The following is a 21,877-nucleotide window of genomic DNA, read 5'->3' as shown; positions in this document are numbered from 1 at the left end:
GATGACATCTTTGGCTTACTTCTGGTTTGCAAGTGAGGCATCACATCAGTCCAGGGGGAGTGGACAGTCTTGACATGGGACGACCCTCAAATATAAATGTTTTATCAAAGCTAATCTAAATAGATCCACTGTGTTTACTTCCCATCGTCTGTCATTCAAACAGTTTATCATACCTTGTTTGCCTGACATGCATTTATTCTTTAGGAAACGAAGAACATAGCAGAAAATTGTACTGCCCAGTAAAGACCACATGGGCGCAGTAGAGTGCCTTTAAAATGTAAGAGGAAAAGATGTGTTGTTGTGTGTAGACTAATGTGATGTAGAGCATTAATCAGTGTATTCAGTCATTGAAGGGCATTGAATGTGGTCTTATAATATATATTATTTTGAATAGGTGTCATTTATGGTAGTATTGGTAGGATAGATGTATCAGTGTAAGATAATACATACAAATCCGAGAGAAGACATTATGTGGTACCCATCTTATATCCCTATTGACAGTGTCACCATGACGTTTGTGAGCAGTCACGTGGGCATAGCAGGTCCCGTTAAAGCGCTGCTCCGGCCAAGTGTAGGCTAAATTCGTTGGATGCGTATTATTTCGCCGAATCAAGACAAACAATTCTAACATAGAAAAAGGAAAATAATACAATAAAAATATCGACACTGGCCCTGTGACATATAGCCTAGGTTTATTTTGACAAAATATCAGTGTTGAATTCTGTGAAGATCTGACAACAATCGTCGTAATCCCGGGATGTAAGTATACTGTTGATGAATTTAATTAGAGAATTTATATAAAATGAAATGTTTTCACTCGCAACACTCTTGAATTGTATTCCTTTAATCTCATCTGCCTTGAATGTTTACATTTGTAGCTGTTATTGTGTGCTTACTTCATGATCTAAATATCAGTGAGCATGTAAATGAATCGGGTAAATGTTGCTGTGCATATTTTGAAGGCAGTGTTGGCAGAATATGAACTATATCTATTTGGATACAATGTGGCAAAAAAACGACCTAAAGCAATAGCTTATTCTAATTTATTTAATGCTAAACTCTTGCGTGTGTGTGTATAGGGGTAATCATATGCGTGGCTGCCCTCAGCGTGATACATTGAAACCCATCCCTTTTCCATAGGAAATATGACAGCCAGTTAGCTGTAGGCCTACCAATAGTTTGTTGAGAGCATACATTGTGCCATTGTGTGGATGTACGATTGTTGGGCGTAATGTAACAGTCACTATAACAGTGTATTTTTGTTATGAAGTAACTATCCATGAAACATGACTTAATGCAAGACTAAAAGTAGATTAAATTCAGTATACAAAACATCCTGAATTCAGTATACACAAATCCATTTGAACTGAGTCATGTTTCATGGCTATTTAAGCCTAATAACAAGGAAAACACAATAACTGGTATCAAAATGTATTTGCTCTTGTAAGAGAGTAGGCTAGATGAAAATTTCTACCAAAGACGTATACTTTAACCTTTATTTATCCAGGTTAGTCTTTGAGGAAAGTCTCATTGAGAAAATATAATTTTCAAGAGAGACCTGTTCCAAGACAAGTACGCTTCAAGCTAGTTTTATGTGTCTTTTTAAATTTTATTTCAGAGCTCCATCCAAGTTACAATGGGAATACTTGGCAAAAATAAACCCAAATACTAGGGACTGATACATGAAAAAATGTGCATTCATAAATGCATATTGTTTGTATGTGAACCCAGATGTTACATTTTTCTATACATTTTTTTGTAAATTTTTTGCCATTGAGCAGACAAAATTATTTAGTTGTTATTTAGTTGATCATAGCCTGGCAGCTCCTGTCTATGAAGGACACATATATACATTATTTACAGAACCATTCAGTATATCTCAGTCTCAATCTAATATCGATTAGATTTTCCCTTCTTATTTTTGCTGAACCCCTTTCTCAATTTGACAGTTGAGGTATTCTCTCTATGTAGCTGGTTCTGATTGGCTCCCAACATTTGGAATGTATGTTGCACGGCTGGAAAGTAACTGAAGGCTGGCTTCATGGTTAAGAGGAAACAGATGCTAAGTGAAATGTTTTGGTGTTCCCTCCCAGCTCAGCCTGTGCATTCCCCCCTGTTCCCCCTGCTGTTAGCAGGAGTCCTCATAATCCTGGGGACTTGGCAGGGCTCTGCCACAGGCTGGTACTACAGCCTCAAGTCCATCCTGTCAGATAGGTCGGGAAGTTCATGCTCACCATCATTCAACTGAATTCCACAAAAGACACTCAGAGAGGCCATAGGCTGCTGTCTTTGATGTTGCCCTTTGGCTACACTAGGGGCAATTATTTAACATCATAAAAGATGTTATGGAATTTGTGAACTTCAAACCATTTGTCTGTAAACACTGTCTCTACAAAGCTGTTTCTGTGCTCTCCCTAAAAAGGCAAGTGCTTCCCCCTCGTATAATTTAGTTATGTTGGGGATTGTCTTTTGCAGATGCTGAACACAAACGGAAACAACAGTTTGTGAGTTTAGGTTTGTGACTATGTGACTCAAGGTTTAGTTGGATGTGAAAAAGGGAAGTTTAGATTTTTAGGCTGATGTTTGTAATCACTATTGGGAAATATTATCTAGAAATGACTCTGTGTTCTTGACAACCAAACCCAGGAGTTCCTCTTTCTTGTATAATCACCCAGAGCAATCGCTTTTGCTCACGTAACTCATGTAATATTCTTTCATAAGCTGTTTAGGGGAAGATATCCGCTGTGTTTTATCCATGACGCTCTTGTGATGAAAAAATCAGCTTCCTTGCAGGGTTTCAGGGGAGCTCGAGTCTGAGTCAGTGACATTGTTTTGAGCGTCATTGGTATTTCTCAATTTATGTGCAATATCAGAGTTTCTTTTTTGGTACGCGTAGCCTTTTTTGAAAGCAATAAATGGCACACTGTTTCTTGAAAATAATTGCATTCAGCCCAGAGTTAGGAATTCCTTATTCTCAGAACAAAGTCATATGACATACTCCATCAGTTGTTACACTGAGCAGGGTTCCCTCTCCCTCTAGCATTATGAGGAAAAAGTGCTAGATTTTCTACCGTTGCCATGGTGAGGATTAGCTATAATTTTAGGTCTCTCACTCTTACTGTTGAGGGGGAAGGGATAGATACAGCGGATGGCATGGTAGTAGTTAGAACGAGAGATTACGTCTATATTTAATCCCAAATCTGTCTTGTATTATGTGACACATCTGCTGTCCCCTCAGCTGTATATTTAGCAACATTGACGTAATTTGAAGGTGGGGATGTGGATGAGTACTTGCTATTAGAATGTACACTAGAGGTGTGTCACATTATGGAAGGGGTAGTAGGTAAGGTCTGTGTAATTCATTGGCCAATCATTAGCGCAAGCCTCAGTTTGGCCACAGTCCAGATCAATAAATGTTTTGTCCCGCCTTGTGGCAGGTCTGTGTCCTGTAATTCAAGTTAGTTTAATTATCCAGCTGTACAGTATGTGTTAGATTAGATTTGTTAGTCCAATGTGTCAATGTGGAGACAGATGGAATAGCCCTAGCCTGTTGACATCTTTGTTTTGTCTTATTGCAAGGGAGCATGAGTTGTATCCAAGAGCAATCCTGATCCGTTCAGTCTACGCTCAACATTTTACAGCTCGCCAAAAACTCCAGTCTATAATCTCACAGCATGACTTGGACCTTCAAAACCAGTTGGCTAATTAATCATATTTAGTACGCTACGCTTCTTCCGCTTTGACAAAGCAGTAGGCTATGTCTGAAAAAGTCCCTTGCCTTGCAGTTTCCAGTTTCTCAGAAGCCAGTTTCATTTTCTAAGCCTATAAGCAGTTTTAATGTGCCAGTCCCATGACTGTTACATTAGGAGGAATGCCTTAGAAAGCCATGAGCCTTAAATCCATAAAGCCATATTCCTTGAAGCCAAAGGCCCTGAGTGAGTAAGATGTGGACAGAGTTCCTGTCTGCCATGTTTGTGAGCAGTAACAGGTCCTGTACAGATGAGAGGGTAACTATACGCTATATAGCTCCTCACCATCCTTCCCTGTGGGGAAATAGAGCCAGCTGTTTATCAGTTGGTCATGTGAGTGAGTGTGGAAGAACTGCTGAGGGAGATAAACCAGGCCCTTCAGCAAAGGCTCAATACTGCATGGCTGAGTTGGATCCCTGAGCCCTGTGCTATATGATAAGACCAGTGGTGAGAGGCTGGTTCACATGCTGCTTCTTCCTCACCACTCCAACTTAGGAGGTTGTTGAGGCCCTGCCAGTGTGTGTTGTTCCTGAATGAGCCTGCCTAGTACCTGTATATCACTCCAGGTTAAGGTAGATGTTTGGTATTCATACATGTTTTTCTGACCTTTTTATGATGGCATATGGTTCACTTTACACATTCTGTCATGGCATATAACTTAGCTTCAGCTTATGCTGAAATATGGTGTTCCTAACAGGAATGCCTTGTAATTGCTTCCAGATGACCTGATTTATACTCTCTACTCGTGTGTTTTTCATGCAGTGTGTGTGTGTGTGTGTGTGTGTGTGTGTGTGTGTGTGTGTGTGTGTGTGTGTGTGTGTGTGTGTGTGTGCCTGTGAGTGCGCACGAGTGTGAGTATGTGTGTGTGTGTGTTTCAGTGTCATTGTTATTGTCAATATGTGTGTGTGTGTGTGTGTGTGTGTGTGTGTGTGTGCATGTGCACATGTCAGTGTGTGAGTGTGTTTGGGTCAGTGTGCGTATCTGATACGTTTTTGTAATTTTTATACACAAATCGAATTGATTATTGAAATATGATTGACATTCAGATTTTGAGCATCACTGTAGTTTGACTCCCAATATGTCCCTCTCTCTCTCTCTCTCTCTCTCTCTGAATGATAGCCCACCGTGTGGGAATGGGAGATGATGGAGGACAATGGCCCTCGTGTAGCAGACTACTTTGTCTTCGCCGGCCTCACTGATTCCTCCAAGCCCCTGGAGGAGGAGCTCCACTTCGACGATGCCTGTCCCCGGTCGGCCAAGCCCAAGGCCCCCATCACGGATGTTGCGGTGGTGATCCGCTCCCTGGGTGAGGAGGTACCCCAGGGCTACACCTGTGTGGATGCCACACCCTCTGGCCTCTCGGCAGAGCTCAACGGAGCCAGCCTGAGAGGGCCGCAGATCTTCTTGTGCTACAAAAGGGGCAGAGATAAGCCTCCTCTCACTGACCTCGGGTGAGTAATCCCCTGCCACTGACCCTTCACTTAACCAACACCCAACTCCCAAGACAACACTAATCCCTCCTACTGACCTACAGTCAGTGCTTCCACTTTCTTGGACCTGTAATCTTCTTTCAGAACCATTGGAAAGTCTGATCTCTTTTGTCTGTAGAGGACTCTCCCGACTACCTTTTATAAGGCTGAGGAGTAAAGATCATAGGAGTTCAGTGCTATTGCATAGAAAAACATGTTTTGTTTTGGATTCATATGTAAAAATGTATTTAAAAAATCTAAAAGAATCCAAAGAATAAAAAACAAAACAAACAAAAAAACATGTTGTTTATGTGTGTATTACTATGCGACCATACACATGTTCACTGTATGCTCTCTTCTCTATCTTTGTATGTCAGGATTCTTTATGAATGGAAGGAGAAGCTGAAGTCTGGCTGCCACATCGTCCAAACCACACCCTCAGGTCGCCCTGCCAACATCAGCAGCTCCTCCTCCCAGCGCATCTACATCACCTACCGCCGCGCTCCACAGAACCAGCCTCACACCTCATTGGCTGTCACAGATGTCTGCGTTATCGTCCCTGGCAAGGGGGAGACGCCCCCTCATACCTTCTGTAAGGTGGACAAGAACCTTAACAGCAGCCTGGTGAGAGAGATACTCAAGTTATTAAGTGTACCTGCTTCACAGTGTGATTTCTTTGCTCTTTTGAAGCTAACGTTGAGAATGTGTTTTCTTTTGATATGTCAGTGGGGATCCTCAGTCTACCTTTGCTACAAGAAGTCTCTTGCTAAAACCAACACAATTGCATACAAAGCAGGTAAAGATGTAGTTTGAACGGATTGCCATTCTGAATTCATCGTTAGTTAGTGTTGTTATTCACCTTTGTAGCTGAAATCAAGTCCTCTCAAGGAGGAGTTTTTTCTGTGCTATAATGAGTGTTGTAAAGCCAATGTGTAATTTGTTCTTTTTTCTAGGTTTGCTGTGTCGATACCCTGAGAAGGACTATGAGTCCTTCCCCCTGCCTGAGTCAGTACCTCTGTTCTGCCTACCCATGGGGACAACCATTGAGTTCTGGCCAGCTCACACTAAACACTCCCTGCCTGTCTTTTCCACATTCGTCCTGACTGGCGCCTCTGGAGAAAAGGTGAAACTCACACATATTCACGTACTCACATACACACACACTCTTTCTCTCTTACTCTGTGTTTGTGACAGTCATTTGTCCCTGCTGGATTGCTTTGTTGTTTATCTCCACTGTTATTTCTAGGAATAGAAGAAAAGTCAATCTGTCAGTTTTTATATGCTGAATATTAATGTGTCTAGAATTCTAAAATATCTACCATGCATTTGGGCTATAAAAGTAAGGCATCATGAAAGACATTTTACCATTGAAGTTTTCAATAATGGATTGCTCATCCACTGCTTGGACGACTGCATAGATAAGCACAAAACTAGACTGTAGAACGCATCAGTGCATTCTGCTCGCTTCCTCACAACCTTCAGTCTCCAGGCTATTCTCTTGGTGATATCATGCCTGGTTATGATTTATTTATCGAGGTGGAATCGCTTCAAAGAGCTTAGAATATTTTAGCAGCTCTATTTTGATGAAAAAGAAACACAACTACTGTCTTAACCACACCATCCCCTTTTCCTGAATAAAGACAGGCTAAATATATCTTATAGCGCCAAGGGTGTGTGTTGTGTTATGTGAGATGGTTGTGTTCTCATGTGTGTGTTTGTTGTGTGCGCCGCCCTGTGCAGGTGTATGGAGCAGCCATCCAGTTCTATGAGCCATACCCAGAGGACTGTCTGACGGACAGACAACGCTCCCAGCTAGGCCTGGAGGGCTGTGAGCCCAGGCCTGAGGGAAACAAGACTGTCCACACCAACAAGAGCATCTGCCTGCTGTCTCACTGGCCCTTCTTCGACTCCTTCCGGAACTTTCTTACTTTCCTGTACCGCTACTCCATCTCTGGACCACACGTCCTGCCTATCGAGAAGTGAGTGCTGCCTTATAAAGAATGAACAACACTTATAAACACTTTGAAGCAAGACATTTTCACGGTAGCTGTCATGTGTGTCTCTCTGTCCACAGGCACATCTCCCACTTCATGCACAAAGTCCCCTTCCCCTCCTCTCAGAGACCACGCATTTTAGTTCAGGTGAGCTACTATGGGTGCTGAGCTGTGAAATCTGTGTGCGTGTGTGTGTGCGCGTGCGTGTGCGTGTGTGTGTGTGTGCTGACGGAGCTTTGTTGTCATGTTTTGCTATGCAGTCTGGTGGTGTTTATTTTACTCTGGTAGGTCATTGAGCTCTGTCAGCCGTCTGTCGATGCTTTGTTTGAACAGTACTGTATGTCAACTGCTCTATGTATTTCACAGCTTTCTCCACACGATAGCCTGATGCTGAGTCAGCCTGTGTCATCTCCTCTCCCTCTGAGGTAAGTGTTCTGACTGATGTGAACAGCACTACAATCTCACCTTCTTTCTGTTGATACTGTACACTTTGTAGTTGGCAGTCTGTCTAACTCTGTCTGTCTGTCTGTCTGTCTGTCTGTCTGTCTGTCTGTCTGTCTGTCTGTATCTCTCTCTCTCTCTCTCTCTCTCTCTCTCTCTCGCTCTCTCTATCTCTCTCTATCTCTCTCTCTCTCTCTCTCTCTCTATCTATCTCTCTCTCTCTCGCTCTCTCTCTCTCTCTCGCCGGCAGTGGTGGACGTCTCTCCACTCTGCTGCTGAACCTGGGTCCTAAGAATGCAGCCACCCTGCTGGTGTTGGCTGTCACAGAGCACAAGATCCTGGTGCACTCACTGCGTCCAGCTGTGCTGACCAGCGTCACAGAGGCCCTGGTGTCGGTCAGTGTCCCTAACCTTCCCAGCAGTATCCGCTAAACCTCTCCTGTGCTCCCTGTAATAACTTTATCCTCTGCGAGTGTGTTGGAGTGTTACTGACAAGATCTGTCTCTTCATGTCTCAGATGATCTTCCCATTCCACTGGCCATGCCCCTACATCCCCCTGTGCCCGTTGGCCCTGGCTGACGTGCTCAGCGCCCCGTGCCCGTTCATCGTGGGCGTGGACTCGCGCTACTTTGACCTGTATGTGCCTCCGGCGGACATCAGCTGTGTGGACCTGGACACCAACACCATCTCCCAGTGAGTGACCCTCTGACCTTAGCAGCTCCACCGCCTCCTACGACTGCTGGCCGTGATGGAAACATTTAAACATAACACTCCTTTGCCTCTCATTTCTCTAGTTGCCCCCACAACATATGCATTTTCGTGCTATTCAAGGTTATTGGTGTCATGTATCAATCAATCGATGATGTTTTTATGTAACGATCGTGACTAGTACAGCAGTGCACAGCAGTGTAACAACACTGGGATACCCTGATCCTCCTTAGATTAAGATGTCCTCTCCCACATGTGTGCTGTAGATACAGTATATCACAGAGCTGAAGTTGTCAGGACTGGTGTCAGTAAGGTTGGATTCCTCCCCAATTCTCTAACTCATCCATGTTCTCCTCCCCTATGATAAGGGTTAGGGTTAATGATAACATGTGCTGTTGTTTTCAGTAAAGAGGACAAGAGAGCCCTCACATGGAAGATCCTGCCAAGAAGAGCCTGCAAACACCTCCTAAATACCCTGGGCAGTCTCTACCAACAGCTGACTGAAGGTCGGTCTTAAGGGCTGAATGGATGTTCTGTTATTGTCCTATTGGGAGTGTGTGTGTGTGTGTGTGTGTGTGTGTGTGTGTTGTGGAACTGGGCTATAGGTTTGACTGCGTGACTGACTGTGTGGTTTGCGCCCAGGTGGTCACCTGAGCCGAGAGGACGGCCAGATGGAGCAGGCTGTGAGTGACAGGGAGCTGGGCAGCGGGAAGAGTCTGCACACCCTGGAGCTGGAGATCCAGGAGGCCTTCCTGCGCTTCATGGCGGCCATCTTGCGCGGCTACCGCACCTACCTACTCCCCATCACCCAGGCCCCCTCCGAGAGGACCACAGACGCCAGCTCGCTCTTTGACCTACAAGGTGGGTCTTCTCATTAATCCCAGGGAGTGTATATATACAGTATATATAACATGCTCAGAGAAGCTGTGGTTGTTTTTCTTCAGGATTATGATTTAGTGCTGCAGCAGGTCAGAACCCTGCGGTCTCTGGAACCCTGAGTTTGGTTAAATCGCCCCTAAAATGAGTGTGGTGATTTTGTTTAAGCCCCAGCGGAAATTAGGCATGGATGACATGTCTGACAAACTACCATGATTAATAGCAGCACATCCCGGAGCACATCTGTGTGCTCTTATGCAATCAGTGAACCAGAGAACAAGTTGTTTCGAACTAGTGCCCCATACTGTGTGCGCGTACGTGTGGGTTTGTGGCTGCAGCCCTGACTACATCAGTATGTTGTTAGTGGGTTGCCTTTGACAAGTGAATGATGGAACATGTAATTACGGTAAAGAGAGCAGCGCAGGACTGATGTTTTAATTTAATTTCCCATTTCAATTTGTGGACATTCCTTTTTTCTTTGATACGTTCTTCTGTCCTGCTCCTGATGAATTGGATGTGGATATTTTTCCAACTATTTCTTCACTTCATTTCCCTCCCCATCTATCTGGTTGTCTCACACTGCTATCTTGCCATGTCATTTCTCTGTGCAGTATCTCTGTCTTTAAGTTGTATGTGTTCTGGTATTTTGCAGGGTTCTTGAAGAGCCGGGACCGTTCCCATCAGAAGTTCTACTCCCTAATGATCAAGACTCAGATGTTCATCCGGTTCATTGAGGAGTGCTCCTTCGTCAGTGATAAGGATGCTAGCCTGGCTTTCTTTGATGAGTGTGTAGATAAGGTAATGATTTGTTGCACCCCATGGATTTCCAACCATCTATTTCTCTGTGGCAGAAACACTCCTCCACCCATATACTCATAGGATAACTCATATTAAAGGAAAGGGTTTATTACAGTCATAGGAACTGTTCATGGGAATTTCAGTTGAGATGTTGCTCCATTTTTGTTTGTTAAATTGTGCTCTTGGCTAAACTAAAAAGTAACACTCAGGAAACTGCAGACCAAATTACAACAAGCAGAACGTGTTCTCTGCAACTTCTCCCCTGAGCCTCTAATTAGTACCAGCTCACAAGGCCTGACTAATCAATCCTTCCTCTCTTTCTTTCCTTTTCTTTTTTCCTTTTCTATTTCAACCTTTCCCTCTGCCGTGTGCCTTCTCCTCTCTACACTCTTCTGCCTACCTACCTGTCATCTTGGACAGCTTTATACCTCTGGAAGCAAGGTAAGCTCCTGGGGCCTGAAGGGCTGCTATCTATAGAGCAGCTGTGTCAGGGTTATAGGCTGTGGGAATCCAGGGTCTGCTTTGGTTGAGCATACAGTCGCCTAGCTGCTTCGACCTTAATTGAAAACCTAAACATCAATCATGCTGATGATTAAAATGGGTTTTCATGTATGAGAGAGTAACTGTTAGGATGATTAAATAAAGCGACCCTTGACTTGGTTCTCTCTCATTTGAAAAGCATGGGTAGTCATTTGCTACAACATACTCAAAAAGCTCCTTCTTTGTCCTTGGGATGCCTGTGTCTCGGCTTAAGTGCAAACTGGCCGGGTGTGCCGTGCTAAGAATAAACCATAGAGAGAGACAGTGATGTTGAGAGAGCATGAAAGCTCTGTTAGGCCAGGGTGAGCATTAGCTGTCCCTGTGTGTTAGCAATCTTAGTGTGCATTATTGAGTCAAGTGCCATTAAGAGAACAGCTCAGGGTGACTTAGCTGAATTGTGTAGACTGGCTCAGACAAAGATGAATTATTTGTGCCAAGAGAGCCTAGAGCCATCCCTGTTTTTTGTCCTCTTGCCCACCTCTCTGACAAACTTGCAGAAATGTGTGTGCAGCAATCGAAAGTTCATTGTCCTGTGTGATTCACACTGAAGTTCCAGTCATTGTTGCTTTGGGTGATGCTGTGTCCCCTGGGCGTGATCCATGTGTGGATGTCTTCACTATTGCCAAATGAACAAGCTACTTTTTTTTGGGAGGGGGAGGCTAATACAGTACACCAGAGACTGCAAGTTGCACAGCTCTGAACAAAACATGAATCAGCATGTCTTCTCAGAAAACGCACCGAAGCATCCGTCCGTCCCCCTGACTCCGAGGTTGTGAAAGCGGGAAGGCACCATGGCTAGTATCCTGCCTGGCCTTGTCCTCCTCCTGTGTGTACTCTTGTGGGTCTTGATGGAGAAGTGGAAGTGTTGATTCAGTCGAACTCACAGCTGAGGACATGCGTTAGTAACGAAGAGGATGATGTAGAGTGAGCGAGAGATCTCTCCTTTTCACAGGGCCGGGCACAGAGGAGCGAGAGAATACATAACAGAGTAGAGGAGTGTACAGGTCACAGAGGAGGGAGAGGCAGTTAACTGAATCGTCCACTCGGTTAAGTGGAGGACCTCACATCGACCACAGAGGAGCTCTTAAAATATCCCTGATTCTGCCTCAGCACTGATACTGTTGATGTTTCTGTGAAAGTCAAACCCATAATCCACATCAATAAGCTAAAACCGACCTGATATCAGCACAACATAACCTGCTATTTAACCTTGAGCTCCTCTTTGTGAAAGAGCACGGGGCTTATTGCTCCATTGAAGTGAGCACAACACAGAGCTGTGGCTGCGCTCCCCAGATAATGACTCATAGAAAGAGATGTTGTTGGCTGAAGGAAGAGTGTGGCACTTCAGAGGCCAGGCGAGGCTAGTTCACTGTTGCTCTCGGTGCACTGCCCTGTGATGTCCCTGGAGCAACAACATGACATTATGGCATTATATTCAGGTCAGTGCAGTCTGGATTAAATGCAGTGTTGGGGGGAGGGGAGAGGAGGACCTGGACTAGGGTGGATCAAACCTCCTTGGCACTGCTGTTCAGGCAATCATAATGGGGCAGCAGACTATAATCCTGATAGACATGAACTGAACTCATTACCCTCGTCTGTTTGTTTGCATTGAAGCTCACATCTGATGTGAAATGGCCTTCCTTGCTCTCCCTCTTGCAGACAGCTGTTAGTAGCCAGCAGCAGACCTCAGCCAGCACTCCCTCTGTCCAGGCTCTGTAGACTTTGTGTTCAGGCCAAAGAAGACAAAGAACAGAGGGCAGATCAATAATGTGTGTGTGTGTGTGTATGTGTGTGCGTGTGTGTGTGTGTGTGTGCGTGCGTGCGTGGGTGGGTGTGTGTGTTTGTGTGCTTTCTCCCCCAGATGGACAGTGAGCGGCCAGAAGACACCAGGCTCATTGAATTGGATGAATCCCACCGCAGTGAGCACACAGTCTACATCAACCCCCCAGAGCTGCCCCCACTGCCCCAGGGAGAGGAGCACCCTCTGTGCTATAGGTACTGCAGACCTGGAAAGCACAGTGGAAAATATACCCACACTGCCTCCCACAGCCATGGTTAAAACCATTTCTCCTGACACACACACACACACACACACACACACACACACACACACACACACACACACACACACACACACACACACACACACACACACACACACACAGACTGCTATAGGCACTGACAGCACACAATACATTTCTCCAGGGAGAGTCTCTGCTTAAATTGGTCCTTTTGTTGAAGAATTTGTCACTGTTGTACGGCTTTGTGCTTATTTTGAGCTGGTACCCGACAGTCTGTGCCCGAACCTCTCAAGTCAAAGCCGAGCTATTATGCACATCTTGGCTGTGCTTGTGTTTGTGTGGGATAGAGTGTGTTTGATGTTTATTTTGGTGTTTATGTCGGTGGATGTGAGAGTTTTTCTATGTCTTTGTGCAGCTACTCTGGCTTCCCTGTGCTGAGTGCTGAGCTGCTGGAGCCACTGGGGGTGCAGAACCCCTCCACAGCCAGTCTGGCCTCACGACACAACAGCCCTGCTAGCCCCGCAGCTATCTTCAGACGTTCCAAACAGGTCAGCTGCACTGCTCTCTCTCTCTCTCTCTCTCTCTCTCTCTCTCTCTCTCCCTCTCTCCCTCTCTCCGTCATAAATCCCCATGGACTCATACTCAGAGTCATATCTTTCCCATTAGCCTCAGGGCTTTTTGTTTTTACTGGAGGAGAAATGAGTCATCTCAGTCTCAATTCTCGGGCCCTGTTCCAGGAGATCAAATCAGCACAGAGAATGGCGAAAACCTACTCATCCATGCCCCAGATGTGGTCCAAGTGTCTGCTGTGCCACTGCTACGGCCTGTGGTTCATTTGCCTTCCAGCCTACGTCAACGCTTGCCACTCTAAGGTGCGGGCGCTGCGCATGGCCTACGATGTCCTCAGGAAGATGCAGGACAAGAAGCTGCAGGCCCCTGACGAGGTAGGACAACACTGGCTGTATTGTTTATCATGGTGCAGTAGCTTGTGTGCTGGTGTTGTGGTTTTGTGTAACGGTATGTTGCTGTTGTTGTTGTTGTTGTTGTTGTTGTTGTTGTTGTTGTTGTTGTAATTGTTCTCCTCCTCTCCAGGTGTGCTACCGGGTTCTGATGCAGCTGTGTGGACAGTATGGCCAGCCTGTCCTGGCTGTGAGGGTCCTGTTTGAGATGAAGAAAGCAGGAGTTCACCCTAATGCCATCACCTATGGCTATTACAACAAGGTGGGTGTTGTTGACATTCATATAATAAGGATTTAAAGATGTAGGAATACACTGTAGTCACCCTATCATCTTCTCTGGGTGTGTATATGTAGAGAGTTGCTAAGTGTGGTGTGTTGTGCCCGGTCCAGGCGGTGTTGGAGAGTACCTGGCCCACCAGCACCAGAGGAGGCTACTTCCTGTGGGGAAAGCTGAGGAATGTGGTTCTGGGAGTGGCCCAGTTCAAACAGGTGGGAGTGGGACGGAAGCAGCAGCTCCAGCCCCAGCTCAGAGACCCCCATCTCTCAGGTAGGTCACCGCCACACCACTCACTGTTACACATTAGGGGACCTCGGGACTGCTTACAACAGTGCCACCAAAAGTCTTCCATGCATGTTAGAATGCAGCTGAGACCCCCTTAACCCCTTATAGAATGTCCTAGTATGGATAATAAGTATTGAGTTGGAACATGGTTTAATCTCAAAAGCTATTGAGGCTCCAGTTCAGTGAAATTCAGTATTCTCCCAGCCATTTCTTTCCCCTGCTGTAAAAACAAACCCTGGTACTGTTTGTTTCATCTTGATGCTCAGCAGTTTTCTCCTCCTCACAAATGGATGGTAATCAGCCCAGTGGTCCTAAGGGGAAGAGGCTTTCCTCAAAGCCTCTCAGCCCTTAAGCCCTTTGCATCTCTTCCCTGTTTACTCAGCCCCAACCTCCGCCGGGCCCCTTCTGGGCCGACCCAACACTTTATTAATGAAACCAATTAGGAGGGTTTGAGATGTCTTCCTCCTCAGCTGTCACAGTTCACAGACCTCTCTTGATGTGATTCCCCTATTCCCCTATTACCTCTCTTGATGTGATTCCCCTATTCCCCTATTACCTCTCTTGATGTGATTCCCAACGTTCCAGGGAATGGGTCGTTACTAGAAATTCACCAGACCTCTGTAAAATGAACATCATGTTGCTCTTCTACAGCCAAAAACCTCTACCATCACAGTCCAGACAGAAAACCAATAAGGAGTCCACTGAGTCGACTACCCTTTCATATGTTTGATAGTTGATACAGTGTATGTATGAATGTGTAAATATCATTGTTTGTACAATATGTTCTTCCATGATGTTCATGTGCTAGGCTGTGGTTATATGCTATCATGATAATAGCCAGACTCTCTTATATCTCTCCTCATCTCTTCTTCATCTCCCCTTATCTCTCCTCAGATGGCAGCGACCTGGATACGGTCAGCCATGGCAGTCTGGACAGCACTAATGACTCTGCAGAGCGCGGCTCTATCGACACTGACTTCACCAAGATAGACTCCAGCGATGATGGATCGAGCACAGGTATCTAAACGACCTCCCCTCCCTTCCTCCTCTCACCTCTCTCTGCTGCTCGTCTCCACCGCTTTGGCTGATTGATGGAGTCCATGTCCCCCTCTCACACTATTCCTCTCCGCTAGTCTTAACTTGTTAAAGCCTCCAAGTCTGCTGTGTGTCTTCATTAGTTTGGGCTTAGAGAAAGTCAACTTTGTGACTGAAAGTGTTTGGCCTTGTAAATATCTGGTATAACCCTCTCAAAGATTCTGCTCCTCTCCCCAGCGCTTCACATCCTTGCTTCTCTATTCTGGGTGTGTTACGCACTCTAAGCATCAGGGACTGTCAACATACCTCCAACAAATAGAAGAAAGACTCTCAGATCAGTTGTCTTGAAAGAGGATGAATTTGACTAACTCAGACATTCTGTCTGAGAGAGAAAGAGAGAGAGAGAGAGAGAGAAAGAGAGAGTGAGAGAGAGTGAGTGCAGAGAATATACAGAATGTATATTGGTGTTATTCAAGGTCTCCTCTGTTTGATGCAGTGGCTCAAAGTTTGCTTGTCTGTTTCAGGTGGCCAGTCAGACCAAGGCTATGACTCTCTGTCCAAAGAGGATGAGAGGATTGGAGGCAGAGAGAGCGACAGCACCCCTCTTGTGGAGGACAAGGGAGAGAAGGACTCCAGTAAGTTTTGTCATCCACTGTAGCCCCTTCTAATTGGACTGGGCTAACCAGCAATATAGTCTTATGATGGAGAGATACATTAAAATACAACAATGTAAAAATAAAGACCACGTAGAAGTTCTCTATATACAGACAATATACTGAATATGTTCTATATGGATTAAGAAAGATCTCCTAATCTTGAGGTTTAGATAATCCTCTCTTAGTCTTGTGAGGCCGGACGTGCTGCCTCCCGGCATACCGTCTGGAGGCATATGCAATTTGGATGGGGAGGGACATGCACACGCAGGAAGTCCGTTAGAGGCTTGCCAATGTTAGCTGTCTGCATTAGCTATGGAGATTTATTTAGATTTATAGAGAGCGCTATTTCCACCTTCGATCCAACCAAACGTGTGATTTGTTGGTAGAGGTGTCTGTCTGTAGAAGACCCTCCTCAGATTTCTTTCTCCTTCTTGAAGTTCACAAAAACTGTATCCATTATTTCCAGACGTACCACATGAGCTAGTACGGATGGCTCAAGACTAATCCTTTCTTATCCCAAGGGTAGAGTTGGATAAGCATTTATTGACAGAGAAAGTAATTCTCTGCCTTTAAGACCAATGATCTCATCTCCTAGTGTGGGTGGAGAGTTATCTCAACATGTCCTTATGCTGGTATATTTAGATGCGGGCTAGATAGGATTACAATTGATTCATGAATTTTATGTAACTGGATGATTTTATATTTGACTACAGTTGAAATCAGACTTGATTGCTTGTATAGGTTTATTGCTGTCCACTCTGCTTAAAACTTACATTTATTCTGCATGTATTATTCTCTTGAAGGCCGCTTGTGTTTAGAATGCAAGAATAGCATCTTTGTCTTTGTTTTTTATCTTTAGTGCCAGCCGGTGGAAATTCAGTTCCTCTCCAGACCGTTTCTCCTTCTATTAAACATCCCAATGAGTCAATAAACACCAAAAAAGGTGAGTTTGTCAGTATGGCTAATTTTGTCTTTTTATTGACAATATTTTGTTCACAAAGGTAAAACCTCTATGTCCCTCCTTGTGCTCATACAGTATGTAGGGAATGTTGTTACATGACAATGTTTTTTACTTACTATGTTGTTACAATGTTGTAACATGTTCTTCTGTGTGTAGGCCATGTGACCAGGCTGCATCCCATCCCCTCCCCGTGTGACACCAACATACCCTCTGGGACCAAACCAAAGAGTGAGAGGCCAAGCTCTCTGGACCTGTTTGGAGGCCAGGGAACTCCCAGGCCCAGCACACAGACTCGAAACACTGCCAAACAGCCCCACCTAGCTCCAGAAAAAAGCAACGCTGGAACTGGGAAGTCTGAGGCCACCACCACCTGTGCCCAGGAGAGAGTGGAGGAGGCTGGGGGCAGTAAGGACAGACAGACGCCTGCTGTAGAGAGGAGTGTGAGCTGCAAGGGAGCTGAGGAGAGCGCTGGAGCCTGCAGGGTCTCCTTAGACAGGAGTGTCAGCTGCAGTGGTGGACCAGTGAAGAGGACAGACATCGAGGCTGGCTTTGACCCTCTGTCTCTGATGGCAGCGGAAACGGAGCAGGAGGGTGACGGGGACAGCCTGAGCACCCCCACCGCGCGCAGAGACCTGGCAGAGGAGATCGAGATGTACATGAACAACATCAACAGCCCCCTGAGCAGCCGGACCCCCAGCATGGACCTCCAGAACCCCTCCAGCCCCCTGCTCCACTCCACCCCCTCCCCCCACAGCTCCCCCCGGCCAACCCTTCCCTCCCTGCCCCGCTCACAAACGCACCTCCCCATCACCAGACCCCGCCTCAGGACGTCACCATCCCTCCCCATGGGGATCTCACACAAGGAGAGGGAGCGCCCATCCTCCCTCGTCTCCCCCTCCTCCCCCACTCCCTCGTCGTCATCGTCCTTCTCCATGGACTCTCTTCTCACCCCGACTCTGGACATCTTTAAGAGCAGTGTCATATCTGCAGGGAAGGGCGTGGCTGAGAAGGCCAGCCGCTTGTATTCTCGTCTGTCCTCCCAGACTTCACTGTCACAGGTATACTATTACTCTCATACTCTTTTGTAAAATTACAATTCAAACATGCCATTTTAAAAGTGTGGTCCTTTCGGCATTTTGTTAAGAGCCAGGCCAGTCCCCTGTATCTGTAGTGGCCAGACTCATTCTCTCTCTGTGCATCTGTATGGTAGCTAGGCTAACTGTTACCTCCTCTCCTCCAGGATGTCAACTGTGACCAGATCAGTGTGTCGTCCCTGACGTCAGGTGACCCAGAGTGCTTCTCTCTGTTGGACGGAGACCTGGACCCAGAGGGCTTCACCTCCCCACAACACAGCAGTGTCACCCGGCTCAGAAGGAGTCCCGCCCGGGGGAGACCCAGCTCCACCCTAGAGAGCCCCACCACACCTTCCAGAGTGTTCCGCCACAACTCCTTCTCTGGTGGGTACTGTGGCCATTGTTGATTGGCCATAAAGTATTAATTAAATTTATACATTCTCACCGTGTTCACAGTGTGATAGAAAAACATTTTTAGGATAGCATAGCATAGCATAGCACAAAGTTTCAAACTGAGGTCAGTAAAAGTATTAAAATTTTAATGCATGTTATACAGTCATGCAAGTTCAACCTTTCTTTTCATTGCAGTCCTAAATTGGTTACACAGCAGAATACTTATTCCAGAACTAAATATAGAGTAACAACAGGACATGTGATGTATTGGGGTTTTTTTGTTCTGTGTGAAACTAGGCCAGTAGACAGTGGGGCTGATGCAGTGAGTTTGAGAGTTCTCTAGTCTGCAAGCAGCCAGGGGCCCTGTCCCTCGGTACACACACACACACACACACACACACACACCAGAACCCCACTGCAGAGGAAACACCCCACTGATTACAGTCCTTGGGGAGTGAGCTCCTGCTAAGTCTCATTCACATCATTATTACTCAATCTGTGGCTCCACATATGGCTCCAGTTACTGTACAGACTGTATAAGAGAGAATTCCCAAGGTGAAGGTCAGGTGGACAGGTAGGCCACACCTATTGAAATCACCACAGCTGTAGTTTTGGTCGTTAGTTATTGTGTGTTTGACTTATTGTCCTCCATTGTCTCTAGGTGGTTTGGCCCCTCCATTCCGAGGTCCCCAAACTCCAGATTCATCTCCTGACACCAACCGCTTCCACGTCACTCACAATTACTCCATTGAGGTGAGTCTCTCATAGAGCACTGCGGAATTTGTGACTCTGTATCTTTCTACATCGAGTGGTGGAATTGGGGGGGGGGGGGGGGGGGGGTTCTGTGAGTGAACTTAAAATGCTTTGATAAAATGCTTTGATTTTAGCATATCATTTGCATCTGGATCCACCGGGGTTCCCCTAGTGAGTTCATCAAATGTTTAGCACTGCGTCTACTGGCAATGCGTCTACTGGCAATGCGTCTACTGGCAATGCGTCTACTGCATGTCTGAGTCATTTCTCCCTGGTATGTTGTGTTGTTTAGGTGCTGATGTCGAGCTGCTCGCGCTGTAAGACGTGTGACTGTCTGGTGTATGATGAGGAGATCATGGCTGGCTGGACGGCAGACGACTCCAACCTCAACAGCACCTGCCCCTTCTGTGGCTCCCCGTTCCTGCCTTTCCTCAATGTGGAGATCAGGGACCTGCGACCTCTCGGAAGGTAACCACAAGCACACACACGCACGAACGCACACACGCACGCACGCACGCACGCACACATGCTCACATACACACACAGAGGGGGGGGGAGTCTCAGCAGAGATTGGTCCAAGAGATTGGTGGTAAACAAATTCACACTTTTATCCAATCACCTCCCTATCCACTCAATCTCTGTTTCCCCATCAGGACCTGTGAGGAGAGTAGCCCACCTGTAGAGGAGGAGAAGTCTGGGGCTGGAACTGGAACATTGACACCCTGGACAACCTCTCCCAGCCCTCCAGCCCAGTCATCTACAGATACCCCACAGGAGCAGAAGAGCTCTGGGAATGTGGCTGAGTGTCCCCAAGCCCCAGCCTCAGCCCCAGCCCTAGAATCAGCCCCAGCCCTAGACGTAGCCCCATCCCCAGCCTCAGCCCCAGCCCCAGCCCAAGCTCCTGCCTCAGCTCCATCCCCTGCCTCAACCCCAGCCTCAGCCCCAGTGACGGTGCCCTACCTGAGCCCCCTGGTGCTGTGGAAGGAGCTGGAGAGCCTGCTGGCGAATGAGGGAGACGAGGTGATCACCTCGCCTGGCATCGTGGACCACCACCCCATCGTGTTTTGGAACCTGGTGTGGTACTTCCGCAGGCTGGAGTTGCCTAGCAACCTGCCAGCCCTCATCCTCGCCTCCCAGAACTACAGACATGGAGACCAGGTAGGCAGGCTGCCTTAGAGTATCCTCAGCTCTTTAAAAAGTAAAAAAATAAAATAAAAATTACCCTCATTAAAGTACCCTCAGCTCATCACAACCATCTCCTTAACAGATGTGTCCATTATATTGCATCATAGTATAATCCTGGTCCACCTCCTTACCCAAAAACAGTGAAAAACCTCCATTAGATTCTCCCAATAACAATTTCTTATGTTATAGTATGACAGTCTTTCATGGTATGTTCCTCTTCCGTTCGGCCTCTCAGAGTGTGTCGGCTGAGGACAGCAAGCACGTGTTAGTCAGGATCATGTGGGACAACCTGAAGCTGCACCAGGACCCAGTCCAGCCCTGCTACACCCTGTGGAACACACACTGTAAGTCATGGGCTAACCGCTGTCTGTTGATGATGAGGCTCCCTTCTTTTGAGGACATTGCTTTTCTTTCTCCCTCCTAAGTGTGATATTGAGTGATGATTGGAGATGAGTGTGTGTTTTGATCTCATGGCTCCTGTCCTGTCTTTAGATCTCTCTGCAGGTCCTACCTCTCCTGTGCGTGCCCCACTGGGTGAGGAGGGCCAGCTCTTCAGCATGGAGCTTCTCCAGGGCGTAGTGAGGAGCATTCAGAAGAGTGATGTCTACCAGCCCATGAGTCAGATTCTCCAGGTGCTGGGGCCAGAGCTGGGCTTCAGGAGGCAGAGGTAAGGACACAGCTATTAGTTACAGGGCCAGATGAACCAGCTGCTCTCTATGGAAACCAGGGGAGGCTGATGGAGGTAGAAATTGGAGGACAGGCTCATTGTAATGCATGGAATGGAATGACGAATGGTATCAAACGTACCATTGCTCATTCCGTTCCATGCATTACAAAGAGCCTGTCCTCCAATTTCTACCTCCACCAGCCTCCCTTGATAGAAACCCATGGCCAGGGATAAACCAGCTGACCTCATGGAAACCAGATTAAATCAGCCACCCTGTGCCTGTGGGTAATGTAGAATTGACTGATGTTCTACCTCTTCTCCCCTGGCTCACTATAGGAGTCTGTACAGAGATATCCTGTTCCTGGCTCTGGTGGCTCTAGGCAAGAGCCACATTAATCTGGGTGAGTTGCTTCCTTTAAGAAAGATGTTTTTCTCTGCTTTGTCGCTGTATCTGTAATATGCTACCTTTCTTATTAGTCATGAGCATATTACGTCAGGCCAGTAGAATTTAGAATGGAGATTATAGACATTGCCTGTGCAGTGCATCTACATACATACAGTAGATGAAAACGCATGTGAGTGGGTTTGCAGACAGACGCCACGCTGAGCAGAAACGGCAAAAGGATATGAGTCATTTGAATTCCTCAGTACTTTGTACAGTAGTCATGATCAACTCTTGTCTTCACCATTCCAGACGCTTTTGACCGTGAGTACAAGATGGCGTACGACCGCCTCACCCCCAGCCAGGTCAAGCTGACACACAACTGTGACCGGCCACCTGGTGCTGGGGTCATGGAGTGCCGGAGGACATTTGGGGAGCCTAGTCTGTGATCTCCCCTTCCTCCTCTTCTCCACTCTTCCCTCTGCTATCCATCCCATCACTCCCGGAACATAACAACGTTTCATGGCGGCTGCTGCTCCCCAGGCACAGCCCACCTGACTGATCCGGCCCGGTGTGTGAGCCACAGATGGGACTTCACACAGAAGCACAACGTGAGAAAAGACACAAAGTAAGAGGAGCCTTTAGGAGTTGCCAGA

At 46.6% G+C, this 21,877-nt stretch overlaps 1 protein-coding gene across 1 annotated transcript; it reads left to right on the top strand.

The window, feature by feature from the left end:
• Positions 1-713: 713 nt before the first annotated feature.
• dennd4a (DENN/MADD domain containing 4A) lies at positions 714-21,783 on the top strand. The gene is made up of 32 exons (XM_083666436.1): positions 714-759; positions 4,869-5,200; positions 5,596-5,842; positions 5,945-6,014; positions 6,172-6,341; positions 6,959-7,197; positions 7,293-7,359; positions 7,579-7,637; positions 7,904-8,048; positions 8,170-8,345; positions 8,766-8,866; positions 9,003-9,221; positions 9,889-10,034; positions 10,455-10,475; positions 12,436-12,569; positions 13,011-13,143; positions 13,333-13,539; positions 13,688-13,816; positions 13,945-14,101; positions 15,011-15,133; positions 15,676-15,786; positions 16,667-16,750; positions 16,925-17,826; positions 18,009-18,225; positions 18,896-18,987; positions 19,280-19,455; positions 19,641-19,792; positions 19,922-20,145; positions 20,408-20,516; positions 20,677-20,839; positions 21,176-21,240; positions 21,534-21,783. The coding sequence occupies exons 2-32, from the start codon at positions 4,890-4,892 to the stop codon at positions 21,668-21,670; spliced, it is 5,286 nt and encodes a 1,761-aa protein (XP_083522562.1). The 5' UTR covers positions 714-759; positions 4,869-4,889; the 3' UTR covers positions 21,671-21,783.
• The last annotated feature ends 94 nt before the right edge of the window (positions 21,784-21,877 follow it).

This window comes from Argentina silus, assembly GCF_951799395.1.
Source record: "Argentina silus genome assembly, chromosome: 3".
In the NCBI taxonomy this organism is placed as follows: domain Eukaryota; kingdom Metazoa; phylum Chordata; class Actinopteri; order Argentiniformes; family Argentinidae; genus Argentina; species Argentina silus.
This window is presented reverse-complemented; position numbering and strand designations above follow the sequence as displayed.

What these genes read in the sequence shown, in the direction of transcription:
- dennd4a (XM_083666436.1), top strand. Translation starts at nt 4,890, where the DNA reads ATGATGGAGGACAATGGCCCTCGTGTAGCAGACTACTTTGTCTTCGCC. An exon ending in AGAACCTTAACAGCAGCCTG is followed by an intron (nt 5,843 to 5,944) that starts GTGAGAGAGATA and finishes TTGATATGTCAG; the next exon opens with TGGGGATCCTCAGTCTACCT. An exon ending in GAGCACCCTCTGTGCTATAG is followed by an intron (nt 12,570 to 13,010) that starts GTACTGCAGACC and finishes GTCTTTGTGCAG; the next exon opens with CTACTCTGGCTTCCCTGTGC.